Source organism: Doryrhamphus excisus, unplaced genomic scaffold (genome assembly GCF_037039965.1).
Source record: "Doryrhamphus excisus strain RoL-2023G ecotype Guam unplaced genomic scaffold, RoL_Dexc_Guam_v1.1 HiC_scaffold_24, whole genome shotgun sequence".
In the NCBI taxonomy this organism is placed as follows: Eukaryota; Metazoa; Chordata; class Actinopteri; order Syngnathiformes; family Syngnathidae; genus Doryrhamphus; species Doryrhamphus excisus.
The window spans coordinates 1,302,865-1,321,238 of NW_027621862.1; the positions used below are offsets into that span (position 1 = coordinate 1,302,865).

General features: G+C 36.8%; 1 protein-coding gene across 4 annotated transcripts in view; it reads left to right on the forward strand.

Annotated features, from left to right (window-relative positions):
* LOC131109867 (calcium-activated potassium channel subunit alpha-1a-like) overlaps positions 1 to 18,374 on the forward strand; it is an 84,378-nt gene that overhangs the window by 40,995 nt on the left and 25,009 nt on the right. For all 4 annotated transcript variants that reach the window (XM_078788735.1, XM_058062310.2, XM_058062311.2 and 1 more), the window contains 7 exons: positions 6,013 to 6,074; positions 8,238 to 8,331; positions 9,060 to 9,171; positions 12,111 to 12,186; positions 13,279 to 13,354; positions 13,438 to 13,608; positions 15,081 to 15,172. In XM_078788735.1, coding sequence (XP_078644861.1) covers positions 6,013 to 6,074; positions 8,238 to 8,331; positions 9,060 to 9,171; positions 12,111 to 12,186; positions 13,279 to 13,354; positions 13,438 to 13,608; positions 15,081 to 15,172 — 683 coding nt within the window. The remainder of the gene's footprint in view (positions 1 to 6,012; positions 6,075 to 8,237; positions 8,332 to 9,059; positions 9,172 to 12,110; positions 12,187 to 13,278; positions 13,355 to 13,437; positions 13,609 to 15,080; positions 15,173 to 18,374) is intronic.

Here is an 18,374-nt window from a genome sequence, read left to right on the forward strand (position 1 = left end):
CAGAAGGAGACAATGTCCCAGTACTGTAATATATAATTACTGGAATACTATATAATATATAATACTGTATGTACACATAATAAATACAAATATAAAACTTCACCCCCATGAATCATTGTTATATCAAATATTTTCAACTGGATCCACACTTTATTATTGAGTTAAATTACATTTTATAAATTAAAATAAATAATAATATAAATATAATTATAAATTACCATTAAATATAATTATAATAATAAAATAATAATATTATAATTGTATAAAATATAAACAATACAAATAAAGCTAAGGAAAATTATTATTGGATCAATTCCATATTTATTATATTATTTGTATTATTCATGTTATGTTAAATATAGATCTATTTATTCAAATCTTTTTTGTTATCCAGTCTAAAAATATATTTAATAGTAATTTTGCTCAGTAATTGTATAGAAAGCTGATTTTATTTATTTTTGTATATTTTTTGGAGGGATGATAAAGTGCCAATTAATTAAAGGAAAAATAAATTAACATTTTCAACCATATTCACACATTTTTGTATACAGTATTTGTATTATTATTATGTTATATTCAATATATTTGTGTAGTTGTATTATTAGTCTTATATGCGGTATTTAATTACTATTTTATCTAAATGAGTTCTGTCTTTGACTACCTGAACTATACACCTGTACTCATTTATATATTCATATATTCTCTAATAAATAATAATAAAGCACGAAATGAATAAAAAATAAAACATCAAATGGACTGAAAGAGGACAGGGAAGAGTTAAATACATTTTCTGTGTCAGTATGACGCCACTGCCGAGTGCAGCACAATAAAACCTGGTTTAATGCCGGTGTCAAGCTAAGTAAGTGGATGTGCTGATATTGTGAGGAGATGCAAGTGGGGGGACGCACATTTATTTGTGTCACATCCTCCTCCTCCTCCTCCTCCTCCTCCTCCATGGTGTAAGCTCTTTAGGACTCACTGTACGAGTGTTTGGTCTGCTTCCCGGATGGCTTAAATCACAGCGACACAGACACGGAACCGTTATTCCCATCATAGTCAAAAACAACAAAACCTTGCAAAGTGTGGATAAAAGTGATGCACTACCTCTCTGCAATGAAGACCTTATTCAAAGTAGTAGTGGTACGTGTATTGGTAGTTGTAGTAGTAGTGGTGAATGTGTAAAGTATGTAGGCTGCACACACACACACATACATGATCAGGTTACACACGGCGACGAGTTGGAGTGTTGTCTATACAACATGACACTCAAAGTGTGTAAGTCTCCATTATTGATGTATTCTACGCTTATAGACGGCTACCCCCACTTTGCAATAACGCGACCCTACTTGGGGGCTAACTTTGTAGTTGTTATGTATTTTAACTTTAGTGTGAAATGTTATATTAAAACGCTAAGTTTGTCTCAATTGATGTTATATAAAAATATTTATTCACGCAATTTATTCAGTTTGATAATGTTTGTAATGGTAATGGTTTAATTTCATTTGAACATGCATCAGATTGCAATTGAATGCATCACATAATCAGTTCCCAGTTCCACATGTCCAAAAGGAGTAGGAAGAAGCAAAGCTTATTAATCTGGTACTTTTACAATCGGTAACTGTTACATTTGTTCACTTCCTGCTTTCCATAATATGTGTTTTTAGTAATGAATAATAATAATAATAAAATAATACATAAAATAATAAACATAAATAATAAAAGAATAAAATTATAAATAAAAAATAATAAAAATAAATAATAAAAATAATAAATAAAAAAATAATAAAATAATAAAGACTGGTTCAAGACTCTGTGGTTTCAGACTCGGACATTATTTCCCTGATCCCTTGTATATATATGTATATTTATTCTCATGACTTTTGTATCACATCTATATTTATGCCGTGGTACAGAGTGAGACCTCTTCACTCCATACCGCATAGAACCAGCAAGGTGTACGTCATGACATCACCTTGCTGCAGTGACTCTATTGGTTGAATGGCGTCAACCATTCACACTCGCATTCATACCTACAAAAATTTTGTCAAAAAAAATGATTATCATGACTACTAACAATTGGTTACTGTAAAAAAAAAAAAAAAAAAAAGTAGTTCTCTAAATTGATTTTTTCTTATATCTTCACTCTTGGACTCTCCCTTGGAAAGGCTGAATCGTGTGTGTTTGTGTGTGTGATGTTCACTGAGCGTCACAAATGAGAGCACCGTACGGGTGTGCTGATGCGATGCTTGCAGAGTGAATCAGGAAGTGCCACAGCCTGCAGGTGACCCCCCACAATCCACCCCCCCCCCCCACCTCCAACCCAACTCCTCTCCTCCCTGGAGTCGACTGCAGCCTATTGATGTCAACAACTAACATTTTCCACTGCGGTGCTCATGGGAGGGAAGAGAGACGCTTCAGTTGTGCACTCCCATTAGGTACACATGCAGTGTATGAGAACATCTAATACAAGTATACTAGTACACTAGTACAAGTATACTAGTATCATAAATAAAAATATACTATTTAGTTGGAAAGTACTGTCCACTCTGTTAACATCCCCTTTTGTGCTTTGTTGATGTCACAGCTCCATAGAAATAATGACCCCCCCCCCCCCCACCATAGGAGGCACTGGTGTTGACACCTTCCAGACGGCCCCCATCGATGGTTTCTCATCTGTGCCTTCATCACTATGACATGTTTGACGCCGTGTGAAAACGTGTAACTAATATTTACTGTACTGCACTATTATGCTTTTTACACTTTTCTGACCTATAAATGTATTTAGAATGTTGTATTATCGTATTAAACGATGCCAAAGTTTCAGATAATAAGGTTTGTGCATTTGAAAAGAAAATTCTGAAAGAAATTTGGGATGGCCCAAAACGCTCGGTTTCAGAGGGTGTGGCATAATTTTTCTTTTGTGATGTCACAGAGGAGTGGGATTCCTGATGGGCGTGGCTATGCTCTCTGCCCTCCCCCAAGCTCCACTTTGCTTTATGAAACAAGCTCGTTACAACAAGACGTTATTTCATGGTAGTTGGTGATTCGCAGCGAGAGAAGAATATTTTAATCACACGGGGGCTGTTTTTGTCGACATGAATATGAAATATCCGCCAAATTGTCGCTGAAACCAGACGCAGTGTGCTCTTGTCGGACTAGGTGCGTTAATATCGGACACGCTGTGCGTCCACCTTCCACGGTGCTCACTGTCTGGAACAATGTTAATGTCAATGTTTGCCACCACTGCTGCCTCTGACAAAGTGTGTCCGACAATGAGTGCTCCTCCTCAGGCAGGCAAGGTCTGAGGACTCCACAAAATTAGAAAGTGTTGTCAGGGAAGTACTTTGGGAGTGTGACCAATCGCAGTGTAGCAAATCCATCTTGAATAGGTGCAGATTCTGGAAAATCTAGATTTTTTTTTTGTGCGTGTTATTGTGTGTAGCTGCTCTACAGGAGTCCACAACTCAATACAAAGGGAATATAAAGAGATGTAGCTAGGAAAACTCCTTAATCTGGATTATTCCCTAATTGCTGAGCATGACGACATACAGTAGACGGTTAAGAGCTTTGTCGGATCACATGGTCACGTGGCGGTGATGTCAGCAACCGGGTAGCATTTTTCCTGACTGTAAATGTCACCGATGTTCTTTTTCACGATGTTTGTCATGGAAGATGGGGGCCCTAAAGTCGTTTTTATGTGATCTCGACTTGCATGTAGCATGCTTTAATGTAGCATTTCACGTCCAGATGCTTTACGAGGTGCAGCAGGTCAGGGAAAGCATTCAATCCTATAAAACCTTAAAGTTAAAGATAGATAAGCTGGATCAGTAAACAGTAGAGTCCAATCGCTGTGCCTAAGTGGACAAGCTGTGGTGATTTTTGGAGGTTGTTGGTTTTAACAATGTTTGTCAAGGCCTTCATTTTATTGACCTTGACTTGCCTGTAGCATACTTCAATATGATATTTCATGTCCTGGAGAATAACTAAAGCGGGTCAGGGTTGCGTGTAGCATGCTGTAACGTTACATTTAATTGACAGTTGAAGGTTGCATGTAGCATCATGCAATAGCTAAGAATAATTAGCTTTGTCCCAGAGAATCTTATTTTTTGTCAAGGTGCAGCAGGTTAGCTTTGAATGTAGCATTTCCTGGCGCAGCAGGTCATCAAAGCTACAAAGATGACCTGTTGGCCAAGCCGTGTGTGTGTGTGTGTGTGTGTGTGTGTGTGTGTGTCTTTTGGAGGTTGCTAGCATATAAGACAACGAGGCAAACAGCGGGCTGTTGGCAGCGGCATCACCATGGCAACCGTCTCCCTCCATCTAACTTCTAAATGGACGGGCGTTCGTGTTCGTGTTTGTGCTGATGCTGCACAGGGTGAATCAAGGACGAGTGCTTGAGGGATTTTTGACACTGTATTAGCATCTTTATTAATGCTACTATATTGTATTAATGGCACCTGTATGGCTCCTTGTCATAATACGCGGTTGGAAGTCACACAGGGAGTACTCTGGCTATTGTTAGGGAGTATTTAGGAGTATTTAGGAGTATTTAGTGGGCCTGAAAGCGCAGTTGGTGTATGTGTGGACATCCTTCTTGGGTTTCTCTTTCTTGGAATAGATACGCCAACACACACCTGTGCATCCATACATTCATCCATACAGTATATATGTAACAGCCGAGATGCGTTCAGGGACACTCAAACAATAAGAGGATATTGTCATCACTCACTTTGTAAGTCTTAAACCCACGCATGCACGGGGAGAACATGCAAACTCTACACTGAGGTGGCTGAGGGTGGAATCGAACTCGGGTCTCCGAGCTGTGTGGCCTGCACGCTAACCACTCGCACAACCACAAATAAACATATAATTCTGTTTTTATCTTTTTTTTTTCAATAAAATACAGTAAACGTTGATCATATTACACATAGAGTTGCAAATTAATCACGATTAATTAATTTGTAAACTGTGATTAATTTGCCACTTTAGTGTTTAGAACAAATAATGGCAAATATAGAATAGACAAATAGATTTTCATGAAACATTCATAACATTTTTGTTTTAAAAAAATCATTAGTGGTTAGCATGTGGGCTACACACCGAGTAGACCCGGGTTCGATTCCACGCTCTGCCATCTCAATGTGTGGAGTTTGCATGTTTTCTCCGGGTACTTCGGTTTCCTCCCACATTCCAAAAACATGCTAGGTTAATTGGCCACGGCCCGGTACCGGTCCCCGGCTCGACGGTTGGGGACCCCCTGATTTAGACTTTAACAGTTAATAGAACACTGGAGAGTTCGCCCCCTTGTGTGAGCGAGTAGAATAGAGTAGCCTCATAAACACCGTCTAGGTTCTGTCCCTTAGTAGACCACTTCTATCATGCTAGTTCTAGTTCCCCCATTGGTCCACTAGCTAGGAGGCTAGAAGGTTATTTTTCCAAAAGAGGAAGGTTTATAAAAAATGCATGGTCAGCGTGTTGCTGCCTCACAATAAGAAATAGCACATCATGGAAATGAGCTCATTCATTATGGATGGATGCTCATTTGTGTCATTTAGGAATGGAGGAACGCCAGGTCAGCTCATAGATAAGCACCCCCCCCCCCACCACCACCTCCACGGTCCTCATGTGTCCTATGGTGTGTTCAAAGCCAGTTCACTTTGACTGTACTGCCTTTTTGGGAACAACGGCTATACTATCATACGGAATTATTTTTTTCTGTGGTAAAAAAATGTTGTGTACTTGTGTATTTATATACACAATCACACACAGGAAGTGATGTCAACTGACCTTTACGACACACTAAATAATTAGTAGCAACATGGCAGCCTCGAAACAACTCTCCAATGACCTGAAAGCAAACATTGTTCGACATCATGGTCGAGGGGAAGGATACAAGCTAGCTCAGAGATTTCAGCTGTCAGGTTCCATACTATATACGTAGTACATACTGTACATGTATATTATATATGTCTAAGTACTGCCAAAAAATGAGCTAAAAAGTATCTTGTCTTCCAGGTGGTGCTGGTGTTTGCGCTCAGCATCGGAGCTCTCGTCATCTACTTCATTGACTCCTCCGAGTGAGTATTACCGCTTTTAAATATCACGTGATGCTACCTCATGAATGGAAATGATGGTTTGAAGCTCTATAAGTGTGATCTTCTCAATCATGTGAAAATGGAACTCGGAAAGAAGTAGGGAAAGTTCCTGTTCTTCGCAAAACAATGGCTGATTGGACGAAAGGAAGTTTGGTTAATGTTAGTAATGACGGATCGGGAAGTGTGCTTAGGAAGGACAGACTCAAAACTTTAAGTTTGTGTGTTGCCTTCACTCGGTAGACGGTGTAATGGTGCTGAGGTCCATCTTGTGTGGCCTCCTGCTCCCATCATCTTTCCAGCTTTTATCTCTCCGCTCTTATTGAGGACAGACGGCCACTAACTCAAAGTCATTTTTCACACCGTCTCCTCCGGTCATGTCCAATTGTATTTGGACGTTGGCTTGCGTGTTCAGCGGAGGACATCCAGGCCCTTCCTGTAATTAGGCCTGTAGGCCTGCTAGATGATGGACGTGCCGGCCTGGCTGGAAGACACCCAGCAGACCCACTTAGACGCAAACAGAAGCTAACCTACAGATTCAATGTCTATCCTAGATGTAACAAATGGCCATATTGTAGTAATAAAGGGGCCTTTATATACTTCATTTAAAAATAATAATTCAAAAATCAGCTACTCTTTCTCTTTAATCTGTGAGGCGTTTATTAGTGTGGAATCGGAATTGGTCCGTGTCGTCTAAACAAACGGCAGCCATGATTTGAGGACTGCTAGCCAAGCTAGTATTAAGAGGAAATAGACTGAAAATATAAGTGCATTAAAAGGGAATTGCACTTTTTTTTCAATTTTGCCCATCATTCATATGCTTTTCTAGCACGAGAAAACAAGTTAATATGAGCTAGCTAGCAATGGACGTCATGGAAAATACTTGTTTTGATGCTAAAGCCCTTACAGAAATTTGTTTACATAACTGACTTGTATATTAACCATTATTATTATTGTAGCAGCTAACATGAAAAACAATTTTTATCTGGCGGACTAGCAAGACGCGTCGCTAACCGCTAATCTCAGTGTGGATACCTAGCTCTCCATTTCGCTACAAAGACTCAACAAAATTCTGGTTTTCTGTGAGCATTTTTTTTTTATCCTGAGGACTGGAGCACACATCGTGTGCTGGAAGACACAGCCATCCCAATGAGCCATGATTTGAGGACCTACGCTAGTATTAAGAATAAAATGATTGTTCATAGACTGAAAATATAAGTGCATTAAAGGGGAATTGCACTTTTTAAGAAAATTTTGCCCATCATTCATATGCTTTTCTAGCGCAAGAAAACAAGTTAATATGAGCTAGCTAGCAATGGACGTCATGGGAAATACTTATTTTAATGCTAAATCCCTCACAAAAATCCGCCAACAGTGTTCAGTTTACATAACTGACTTGTATATTAACCATTATTATTATTATTATTATTATTATTGTAGCAGCTAACATTATTGTAGCAGCTAACATGAAAAACAATTTTTATCTGGCAGACTAACAAGACGTGTCGCCAACCGCTAATCTCAGCGTCATTCACAGACAGAAGAGTGGATAACTAGCTCTCCATATCCCAATGACGGCATTGTTAGCTAGCTCATATTAACTCTCGTTATAATGCAGAGAAAATGGAACTAACAATGTGTTGCTGTTTCACATAAGGATTATGAATGAGGGGCAGTTCCCCTTTAAGAGCTTGATTGACGAATGTTGTGTAAGATCATGAATTGTTCCAAGTGCCTGGTTAATTATTTGTCTTTATTTATTTGGATTCTATGTGCCAGATACAAGCTTTTTAACGAGGGTGAGACTTCCCTATGTATTCTTCCGGCTGCTTGACGTCCTCCCAAGGCCCTTTTGCATGTGTTTTTTTTTTTCATTTAACCCTTAAAACTACTGCTTCAAGCTGTCTTAATACCACATTATTCACAATACTGCAGTTTTTTAAGGGTTAATCAAGGAAATGCACTTGAATAAGTAATAGCATTGAGTAATGCTTGTGTGACTGCATGATGCACATTAATATATAGACATTATGACACATATATTATACCTTTTTTTTCTTTTACAAGGCTTTTCAGGAGAATTGCACCATTTTATCACACAATTATCGTTCAGACATTTTTTTTTGTGTGTGTTTGTGTGTCTAACAGTCCCATCGAGTCCTGCCAGAACTTCTACAAGGACATCACGCTGCAGATCGACATGGCCTTCAACGTCTTCTTCCTCTTGTACTTTGGCCTCAGAGTGAGTAGATGAGCGCTATGCTAAAGCTGGATTAAACATGTAGTACTTCCTGGCGCTGCTTGAATAAAATATATCATTATGGTTGTTCAACGGTTTTTGGGGTTTTTGGTCGCCTCCCTCTAAAATATGGCTTGTACTCGCAAGATTTGTGAGAATATTTGGTGTCTAAAGTTAAATTTTTAGAATTATTTCTTATGTATAAGTATTAATTTTAATTTTTTTTCAGTTTTTTGAATTAATTAAATGTTTATTTAATAGTTTATTTAAAAATTAGAATTTTTAATTTAGTTTTTTAAATGTTAATTTGAATACAAAAATACATTAAAAATAAAGACAGACATTAATGTAAAATTTTAAAACATTTTTTATGTTAGATATATTTTTATATAATGTATTCCTATCAAAACCTATCAAACTATTTAATTGTGTTAAATATATTATTACCTTTATTTCATCTTTATTTAAATACATAAATATAAACTAGATTAAAATGTAAGGAAAATAAACTAAATACAAATAAAAACAAATTAAAATTGTTATAATATTTAAAAATGTATAATACATAAAAAATGAAAGGGATATAATATTTAAATAATATTTATGAAGAAAATATCCCTCAATACAACCCATGTACCCCCCCCCCCAAGACCTCAGTAAAACATTATAGCTGTGTGATTCATCCTATTTATGACGTATTGTGTAAATATATATTATTTCTTCTTCTGCAGTTTATCGCTGCCAATGACAAGCTGTGGTTCTGGCTGGAGGTCAACTCGGTGGTGGACTTCTTCACGGTTCCTCCGGTCTTTGTGTCCGTCTACCTGAACAGGAGCTGGCTAGGTAACTAGGCTGAAACTTCAAAAACGTCCCTTTTGTTTACACCCGCTCACTTTTTGTCTGCTGTGGAGCCACCTGGTGGTCGTACCACGTCACTGCTGCTTCTATATGGTCTGTACTTTCTTCATATTCTGAGAGTATAATTGCTTGACTTTTGTTGTGTCGATTGGTATGGCCGAGGTGAGACCATTCCTCACATAGGGGTGGTGAAAAGTTGATATCTGAATTATCCAGATGGTCAGAGGGGCGGCCGGAGAGTGACCAGGGGTGGCCACCTCGTCGCTCTGTGTTGTGTCATCAAGTTAGTGGGGGTGTCGTTCACGCGTCCTTCACCTCTACAGATTACAACTAACCTGAAATCTCCCCTTGATTGAAAAAGTAATAGGATTGAGGAAATTAAGGATTATGGGCCATCACTTTAGTCTGTGATATGTTTTTTTTTTTAATATTTCTTTGGCTGGCTGGTGAGAAACACACACACACACACACACACACACACACACAGAGTTTGATAGAAGGGTTGCATAACGTGTGGTTGAATGTGTGTGAAAGCAAGTGTAATTCGCCATAGCTGCAGGCGCCCTCTAGTGGACATTATGAGCATTACTTATATTATAAAATAAAATAAAAATAGTTATAATATATTATTGAAAAATAAAATAATATTTAACGTAAATTTAGGAGCATAACTTTTAATATGTATTAATTTTATACTTTCATATATAGTAATAATAACTCCAAAATAAGTAATTTTACTCATTGATACGCTTTAAAGTTTCTCAAATTGATTGAAATGAGTTACATGTTGTTGGTTATTGATTTTTCTTGTGAGCTCATTAATAGACAATCTTTGATGCATAACATTACCAGAATATAAAAGCGCTTACATACGTTAGAAAAACAAATTCCATACATCCATCTGTCATTCATAAGTGGATACAGTAAATCAGATATGTTTGTGATGTGAGGCCGCACAGTGGATGAGTGGTTATTATGTTGATCTGGGTTTGAATCTCCGCTTGGGCATCTCTGTATTGCGTTTGCATGTTCTCCCTGTATGAATGTGAGTGTGAATGGTTGTTTGCCTATAAGTCCCCTGTGATTGGGTGGTGACCAGTCCAGGGTGTACCCCGCCTCTCACCCAAAAACAGCTGGGATAGGCTCCAGTATACCGTATTTCCAACAAAGTTCTGTAATTATTTTTTGGGATTAATGCATAAAATATGCCATGTTGTTCCACGACGTGATGTAGTGGAACCAAACAGTTTTTTTACGTAGCTTATAGGACATGTGTTGTGTTTTATGGTGTCAGGCTCTCAGGGATAATATGGAGGTCAGGTTGTGGCCAGACTTGCTTCCTAGTCTCTTTATTTCTGTAGCTGAATGGTAAAGAAGCTTACGCTGTAATATCCTGATGGGAAAAGGGTTTGCTCTAAGCTGGACATCACGTCGCCTGATAGCTAGCGGGTTAGCGCGAAGCTCGGAAAGACAAACGGCGACATTGTCTGCGACAGAAGGGTTGTAGTTATTTTGGCAGCCATGATTCCCACGAAGATGTTAGTGTACCAGGGGCCTGACGGTGACATCAAGACGGTCTCTTACACCAGGCGGCGGAAAAAGTCAACGGGTGAACTTTTCCAGAAAGGATACAGAGTCAGGAACAGCCATGACAAAGAGGAGCAGGAGAGCACTTCCTGCCTCCATGTCGTCTCCTACTGGGGTAAGACCTTCTGGAGGGGTTCAGGTTTTGTTGGTCAACGGGAGGCTTTGTTAAGTTGACATAAGCTTGAATGAAAGATTATATTTTTTTAGTTGTACTTTTTTAACTTTATTTGGTGATTTAACTTCACTTAATTGAAGCATTTTGGACAGAGAAATCTTATTGAAGGCAAACATACTTACTGTATGTAGCAGTAAATGCAATAAAACTAAAGTTATCAAAAGCTAAACATTAAGCAAAGGTAATACGTACACAATTTGAATAAAAGCATGTATGTAAGGTAAGAGGGGGGCCTGGTTGTGGAGCGCTTTTTGGGGGGAGTAAGAGGATTTTGAATTTGATACGGTAAGGGATAGGGGGCCAGTGGAGGTTCTGAAGGGCAGGGGTGATGTGGTCTCTTGTACAGGTGCAGCTGCAGGGAAAGACAGAGGGGGGGCTAAGGAGGGCGATGTTCTTGAGGTTTTTTGTGACGAGAAGGTGAAGACTCCTTGGTTTCATGATGAGAGAGTTCAAGAAAATTAGTTTTCATCCAGAAGCTAATATCAGAAAAGCAATCTGAGAGGCAGAATGGGTCTAAGGGTTGGTGAATTTGGTGGATATGCAAAGTTGAATGTCATCAGTAGAGACCGAGACCATGGCAATGGATAATCAGACCAAGGGGGAGAAGGTAGAGGACGAAGAGGAGAGGACCAAGCATTGAACCTTGAGGGATGCCTTGGGAGAAAGGGGAAGTTATTGAAAAATATGAAGACTGGCTTTGTTTTCCTCAAATCACCATGTCTTTGGTTTTGTTTACATTTAACCGCAGAAGGAGTCATGAAGGAGTGCTTCTGAAGACTGAAGCTAACGCTACACTAGTTTGATTTTTAAAGCCATGACTTCCACATGAACTTAGTCCAACTTCGTTATGTGTAGTCTTATTAAGTTGATGTTGAGTATGCTCGGACTGATTTTGCATCGAGATCTGATTGTCGAGATCTGAGATCGATTGTTGTTTTTGACGTGACACCGTCCAACCCGGTTCTGCTGCAATCATCTCCTTCATCGCATTGTTGTTCAAAAAGTGTATAATAGAGAATATTTTGGACATGAATCCCTTAAAGCTGCTAAAGATGGATGATGGCATGAAAGGTAGCAACACTGCTGTGTTTTTGCTGCAAATGTTCCATTCTTAATCATCTCATCATTTCTTTATGGTCTTTTTTTTTTTTTTGCTCCACAGGCTTGAGATTTTTAAGGGCCTTAAGGTTGATACAGTTCTCAGAAATTTTACAGTTTTTGAATATACTCAAGACAAGGTAAGTTGCGTATTATTACTCTATTTTTATTTCTTTGTATTTCTTCTAATGTATAAATGTTTCAAAGTGAATGACAGACAATACAAGCTTCATATATCTTTATATTATAGCTTCATCGTAAGCTTTTTGCACAGATGTCATGTCAGGAGCTTTAAGAGAGCACACAATGCGTTAGAGTAATCCTCAGCTGGAAGAAGGAAGCATCAAATCTGACCATAAAGGTCGTTTAGCGCAGACTATAACAGATTATTGTTTTTTTGTCTGCTAAAAATATATATTAAAAACACTTGAGTCATAGTTATGTCAAGAAACCATTGTTCTAGGGTTAAGTATCTCAAAGGGGACCACTTATGCTTTTTCCACTTTTGAATGTTATTTTCCTAAGAGTTTTTTCTAACACTGGCTCCCTGTGACATCACAGAGAGCCGGTCTTCCTTATATGGACATGCGCTATAGGCCAGATCTGTTTGCTCTGTTTTGGTTGTTAGCGACGGCTCCCAGGAAATCTTTCTTCAAGGCAAGCTCAGGCAGAAGTGGTTGGAGTTGATGATTCCCAGCAAGAGAAAAATATTTTCATATGGGATTTCACACCGGACTGTTTTTGTGACATATAAATAAAATATACAATTATACATAACATTTTGCTAATAAATTAATTTTAAATAAAACATATAAATAATGAAATTGTAAATAAATTATGAATATATTATATATGTTATATTTGTAATTTTATTTATTTTAATTACTTTATCATTTCTTATTTCATTACACAAACAATATGATTTAAAATAGTTCATTGTGTTATTTAACAATGAACTAATAATATCATAATAATAATATTTAAAAAAATTAATTATTATTAATTTATACATTAAATGATATAATTGTGTAGTGTGTTTCATTATAATGGCTCCCAATTATTTTGTCATGCCCCCCCATTGAAATACTAATTAGAAACTTATAATATATATTCATGTATTTGTACTGTACAGAGTAAAATCAAAATTGAAACTATGTTGTACAAATCAAATATAAGGTTTAAAACCAATTTAAATAATTTAAATTAGTTTTTTTATTTTTTTAATCCAACAGTAACTCCATCAAGTTGGTCAACTTGTGTTCAATCTTCATCAGCACATGGCTGACGGCAGCAGGCTTCATCCATCTGGTGAGTGTATTTGTGTCGTCATGGAAACACAGAAGCCACAGGAAGGACGTGGACTAACACTTTTTTTTTTTTTTTGCTTCCAGGTGGAAAACTCAGGGGATCCTTGGGAAAACTTCCAGAATTCCCAAGCGCTTTCCTACTGGGAATGTGTCTACTTGCTCATGGTGACCATGTCCACCGTGGGCTATGGGGACGTTTATGCAAAAACCACCCTGGGACGCCTCTTTATGGTGTTTTTCATCCTTGGGGGTCTGGTAAAGAACGCTTCTCCTTACTTTTCACATGATAACCTCCACTAGAGGGCACTGCTCTTTTACGTGTTGTGTATTATTGTGTATTGTGTGAATGCTGAGAGACTTTTCCTTGTTTTTATAAAAGGAAAAATAACATTTGAGACAGATGAACTATGACTCCGTTCATTCTGCTATAGAACCAACACGCCCAGTTTTTAAGACGATTTATCGAGGCTGACAAAATTATCGACTTTGTTTTAAATTTGTACCCGTTGGCAAGTCTGTGAAACACTGAAACACCCCCACCCTGTCGGTTGACCACGCCCCCCCCCAGTGATGTAATGGTCCCTATGCAGTTAACAGCCACTGGGGGGCCATTTGCATGCTATGGAGGAGAAGCTGATATGATATCAGCATTCACACAATGGCCATCTGTTATTGATTGATGATTATTTATGGTTAAGTGTTCAAAGCACTGCGGTTTCAGGTAGCTCCACCCCCCCACCCCCCCCACCCCCCCCGCCTCCCTCACTTGAACAACAAACACCAATACAGGAAGGAATAATTACAGCGCTACCTAATGGATACAGCAATGATTTTTGCACTTTTCTAGAAAATGTTTATTCTCGTAACGTTGTGACTTTTTTTGCACCAAATATTTCATCGTTATTCCTGTCAAACATTTTTTTTTTCATAATGTTCACTCTTGTGAAACAACTTTTTTAAACTTTTTTTTTCTATGCACATACATTTTTTTTACTTTTTATATTTAAATTTTTTTCCTTGTAACATTAGTCTTAAAAATTACATCTTTTTTCCTTGTAATATAATTTTATTATATTTTTTATTGACTACTTTTTATATATTTTGATTTTGTATTTTCAAAACGTCAAATTTAAAAAACACTTTTAGTACATTTTTGTTATCATAATGTTGTGACTTTTTGGATGAAATATTTAAATTTTTTTAAAATGTTTTTTCTGTAAACATTTTTTCTCATAATATTATAAGATTAGTCTCGTAAAACTACCTTTATCTGTTCAGTTTTTAAAAATGATTCTGGTAATATTCCAACTTTCTAACTCCCTTTCTATAATTGGAGTGATGTAAAACAATAATTATGATGACTATGATAATCCATATGGCGGTAATTGAACTCCTGCTGTTGTGTGTTTGTTGGTGAAAACATGGCACTTAAGGCTTCCTCCTAATGAAGTTTTTCATCATTTTAATTTTCCTATAACAGATTGACACACGCCTCATTTGCTGTCACTCTTTTGCAATAATAATTTCCATGCTTGTTTTTGTTCCTCTCTGCAATGTAACTGACGTCATTTCGGCTACATTGACTCAAGTGTGGAATGCAGACACGTTTCCTTTTATTCCCGCTCATAAGCAAACTAAAGAAAGTAGACGAAATTGAAATAGTCGGCCTGCCTCTTCTCTGCTGGCCTGTTTTTAGTCTCCTCTTCTGTCTCCTATCTTCTCCTTAGGCCATGTTTGCGAGCTACGTGCCTGAAATCATAGAGTTAATAGGCAACCGCAAGAAATACGGTGGTTCCTATAGTGCTGTTAATGGGAGAAAGTAAGTATTTGGAGGAGGCTGCCGCCGCCGCTGCTGCTACTGCCGCCGCCGCCGCTGCCGCCTCCACCGCAGTGGAGTCTTCTTTTGCATGCCATTTTTTTTTTTGTTTCTTTTTCTGTTCCACGCATGTAGGCCATGTTTGCTCGCTACGTGCCAGAAATTGCCGCTCTCATCCTTAATCGGAAGAAATACGGAGGGAGTTATAACTCGACCAGAGGCAGAAAGTAAGTCCAATGTATGAAGAGAAATAAAGTGGTGTGGTTTTGTGTGACTTCTCCCGAGAAAAAAAAAAAAAAAAAAAGGGCGACACGCTGTTTTTGTTCGAGAACGTGTCACGCGAGATGTAAACATCTCAGCGTTCAAGTCACACTGTGACTGAAGAAGATGGCCATGGTGCTCTCTGCTAGCGCTCTTGTCTCCATGCTGCTTCTGGTGCTTCCTGTTTGCCAGCTTGCTTTTACAAACGCCTTTTTTTCTGCTGTGTTTCCTTATCTACATATTTTTATCATATTTTCATGCCAGTCTCATCACACAACTCCGCTTTAGTCCCTTTTTTCTCATACATTTATGACTTTTTTTCCTCACACTATCCCGATTTTTTTCTCATTTTTTGATAAGATATTCAGACTTTATTCTTGCAATTTTATTACTTTTAAAAAAAATAAAATTACGCAGTTTAAATTCCATCCATCCATCCATTTTCTTATCCTCAAAAAGGTTCGGGGGTGCTGGAGCCTATCCCAGCTGTCTTCGGACAAGAACCGGCCGGCCCATGTTCCCGCTTAATTCTTGTAATATTTACTTTTCTCATTGAATTAGTACTTCTTTGTCACAATATTACGATTTTTTTCTTGTGATGTTCCCACTTCATTCATATCAAATCAAAATACTCTCGTAGAATTAGTAATTTTTTCGACTTGAAGTCTTTCTTCATAATTTTTTCACGTTATTCTGTTTTTTTTTTCTCGTACTGTGACTTGTTAAAAAAAATTATAACTTATAACAAATAATTATAGCTGGCCTCTCGCCCAAAGTCAGCTGGGATAGGCTCCAGCACTCTCGTGATCCTCATGAGGATAAGCGGTAGAAAATTTATGAATATTCCAGCTATCCTAAAATTGAAACTGTTTTCTCATAATTTTCTGTCATCGTTTAATTAAAAATTTTAAAGTAAATTTTTAATAAATATTCACTTTATTCTCGTATTGTGACTTTTTTCAGTAATATTACAACTTTGTTGTTATCATCTTGACATTTTCTTTCTCATAAATTTACAAAATTTTTACTTCTTATTCTCTGAATTTATTCTAAAAAAAAGACTTTTGGTCAGTATATTGTGACTTTATTCTCCTGGAATTTTCATCATATTTTTTGTTCGTTTCTATTCCTTAAAAGGACTTTAAATTCTTGCATTAGTCACATTTTTTCTTGTTAAATTACTGCTTTATTTCTAATAATAATGACTTTATTTTTGTAAAGTTACAACTTTTTCTTTAATAATTTGACTTTAGCTTGACTTCCCACATCAAATTGAAAAGTTGTGTGTTTTGCCATGTACTTAGACTTGCTGTTTGTCAGTGTGTGTATTTTATGTGTAAGTCTTGGCTTTCCCTTCTACATTGTGTGTCATGTATTTCCACCAATTCCTGCACAACATTTTAAGCAAATACATTAAATAAGCAAATATCGACTAAAACTGTAGTGAATTTGAGATTACTGCTTAAAAAAAAAAAAAAAGATTACATATAAATAAATGTCAATGTGTGCTTTGTTGACTAATAGCAGCACTTGAATATGTACTGGTGTTTTTTTTCAGTGCTGGAAAAAAACTGTACTGGCTTTGGCTGTGCTTTTTTTTTTTTGTTTTGCTTCCGGAACATTCCTGGCCTTTATCTTCAGTCCGACCTACACCCGCAGGACTAGACGCTACTTTTTCTACTTTAGTTGACATTTTGACAAATGTGTTTGTTTTGGTTTGCCTTCTTGTGGCATGAAAGGAAGATGAAAACACCACTTTTCTAAAAGTAAAGCACAGCGGAACCCGGTGCCGCTTATGTTGACATCTAGTCTGTTTGTTTTGATTTGGTTTCATGTACTGTAGATGTCGTCACTGGCCGCTAATTCTTGTATGCTAATATCCACGTTTTTATTTGCAAGAAGGCAATGAAACACATTTTTCAAAATGTTACAAACTGTTAACATAAGCTTACTTTCTTAGCATAGCTAGCTAGCTACATGCCTCTAAAAAAATGTCATCCAAAAGATATTTGGTGCTTTTTTTTGGCTCTCGTGCTTTTTTTTCATCTGCCAACAAAAACTTTTGTTAAGCTTTTAGCACTCTTGTGATTGCACTTCTAACAAACGGAGTTTTTAAAGCGGGTATGTATGCTTTCACTTCCTTCATGACTTACATGTAAGCTTGGCTTTAAAAGGTTTAAGGTTTGTTTTTACTCATTTTTCCCGTTTCCCCATCTGCTCTTTTTCTTCACATTTTTACATTGCCAAAACATTATTATCAATGTTTATTATTATGACTAGTTAATGTAAGTTATTGTCACTTAAATTCTTATGTTTGTCACACTTAAATATGTCAGCTCATTGAGCAAATTTACTGTAAATTTAAAATGTAAAGTGTTTGGAAAAGCTTATAACCATTACCAAAGCTTTGGGACTCCAGCTAACCACAGAGAGAGTCGTGATCAAAATGGCACAAAAGTAAATATATTCAATTAATATTAAAGTATGAAATTAAATTGTGAAATAATAGTATAACATAAAATAATTGTATTGAACCAACGTATTTATTTCATGACCAATTTATTGATTTCAAGGTCATTTTCTAAATTGAATTACCTTTAAAAAAAAAATTGATTTTTTTAATATATTTATTCTATGACAGGGCAGTGGATTGAAAAGGTTCATCATTAATTGGGCAGAAATATGCTCCTATTTTAATTAATTAATTTTGAATTATTATCATGTTTTTGTATTATTAATATTATGAATAATATTAAAAATAATTGTATAATTAATTGAGGTGTTTATTTAATAATATGAATGTTATTTTCCATATATTTGTGAAATTATTCTTATGGTTATGGTAAATGACTATAAACAATGTTAAGGTACGTTTATATTACATATATTGTATATCATTCATATTTTATACAAATAAAAGGGCCTTGTTCTTAATCACAAATAG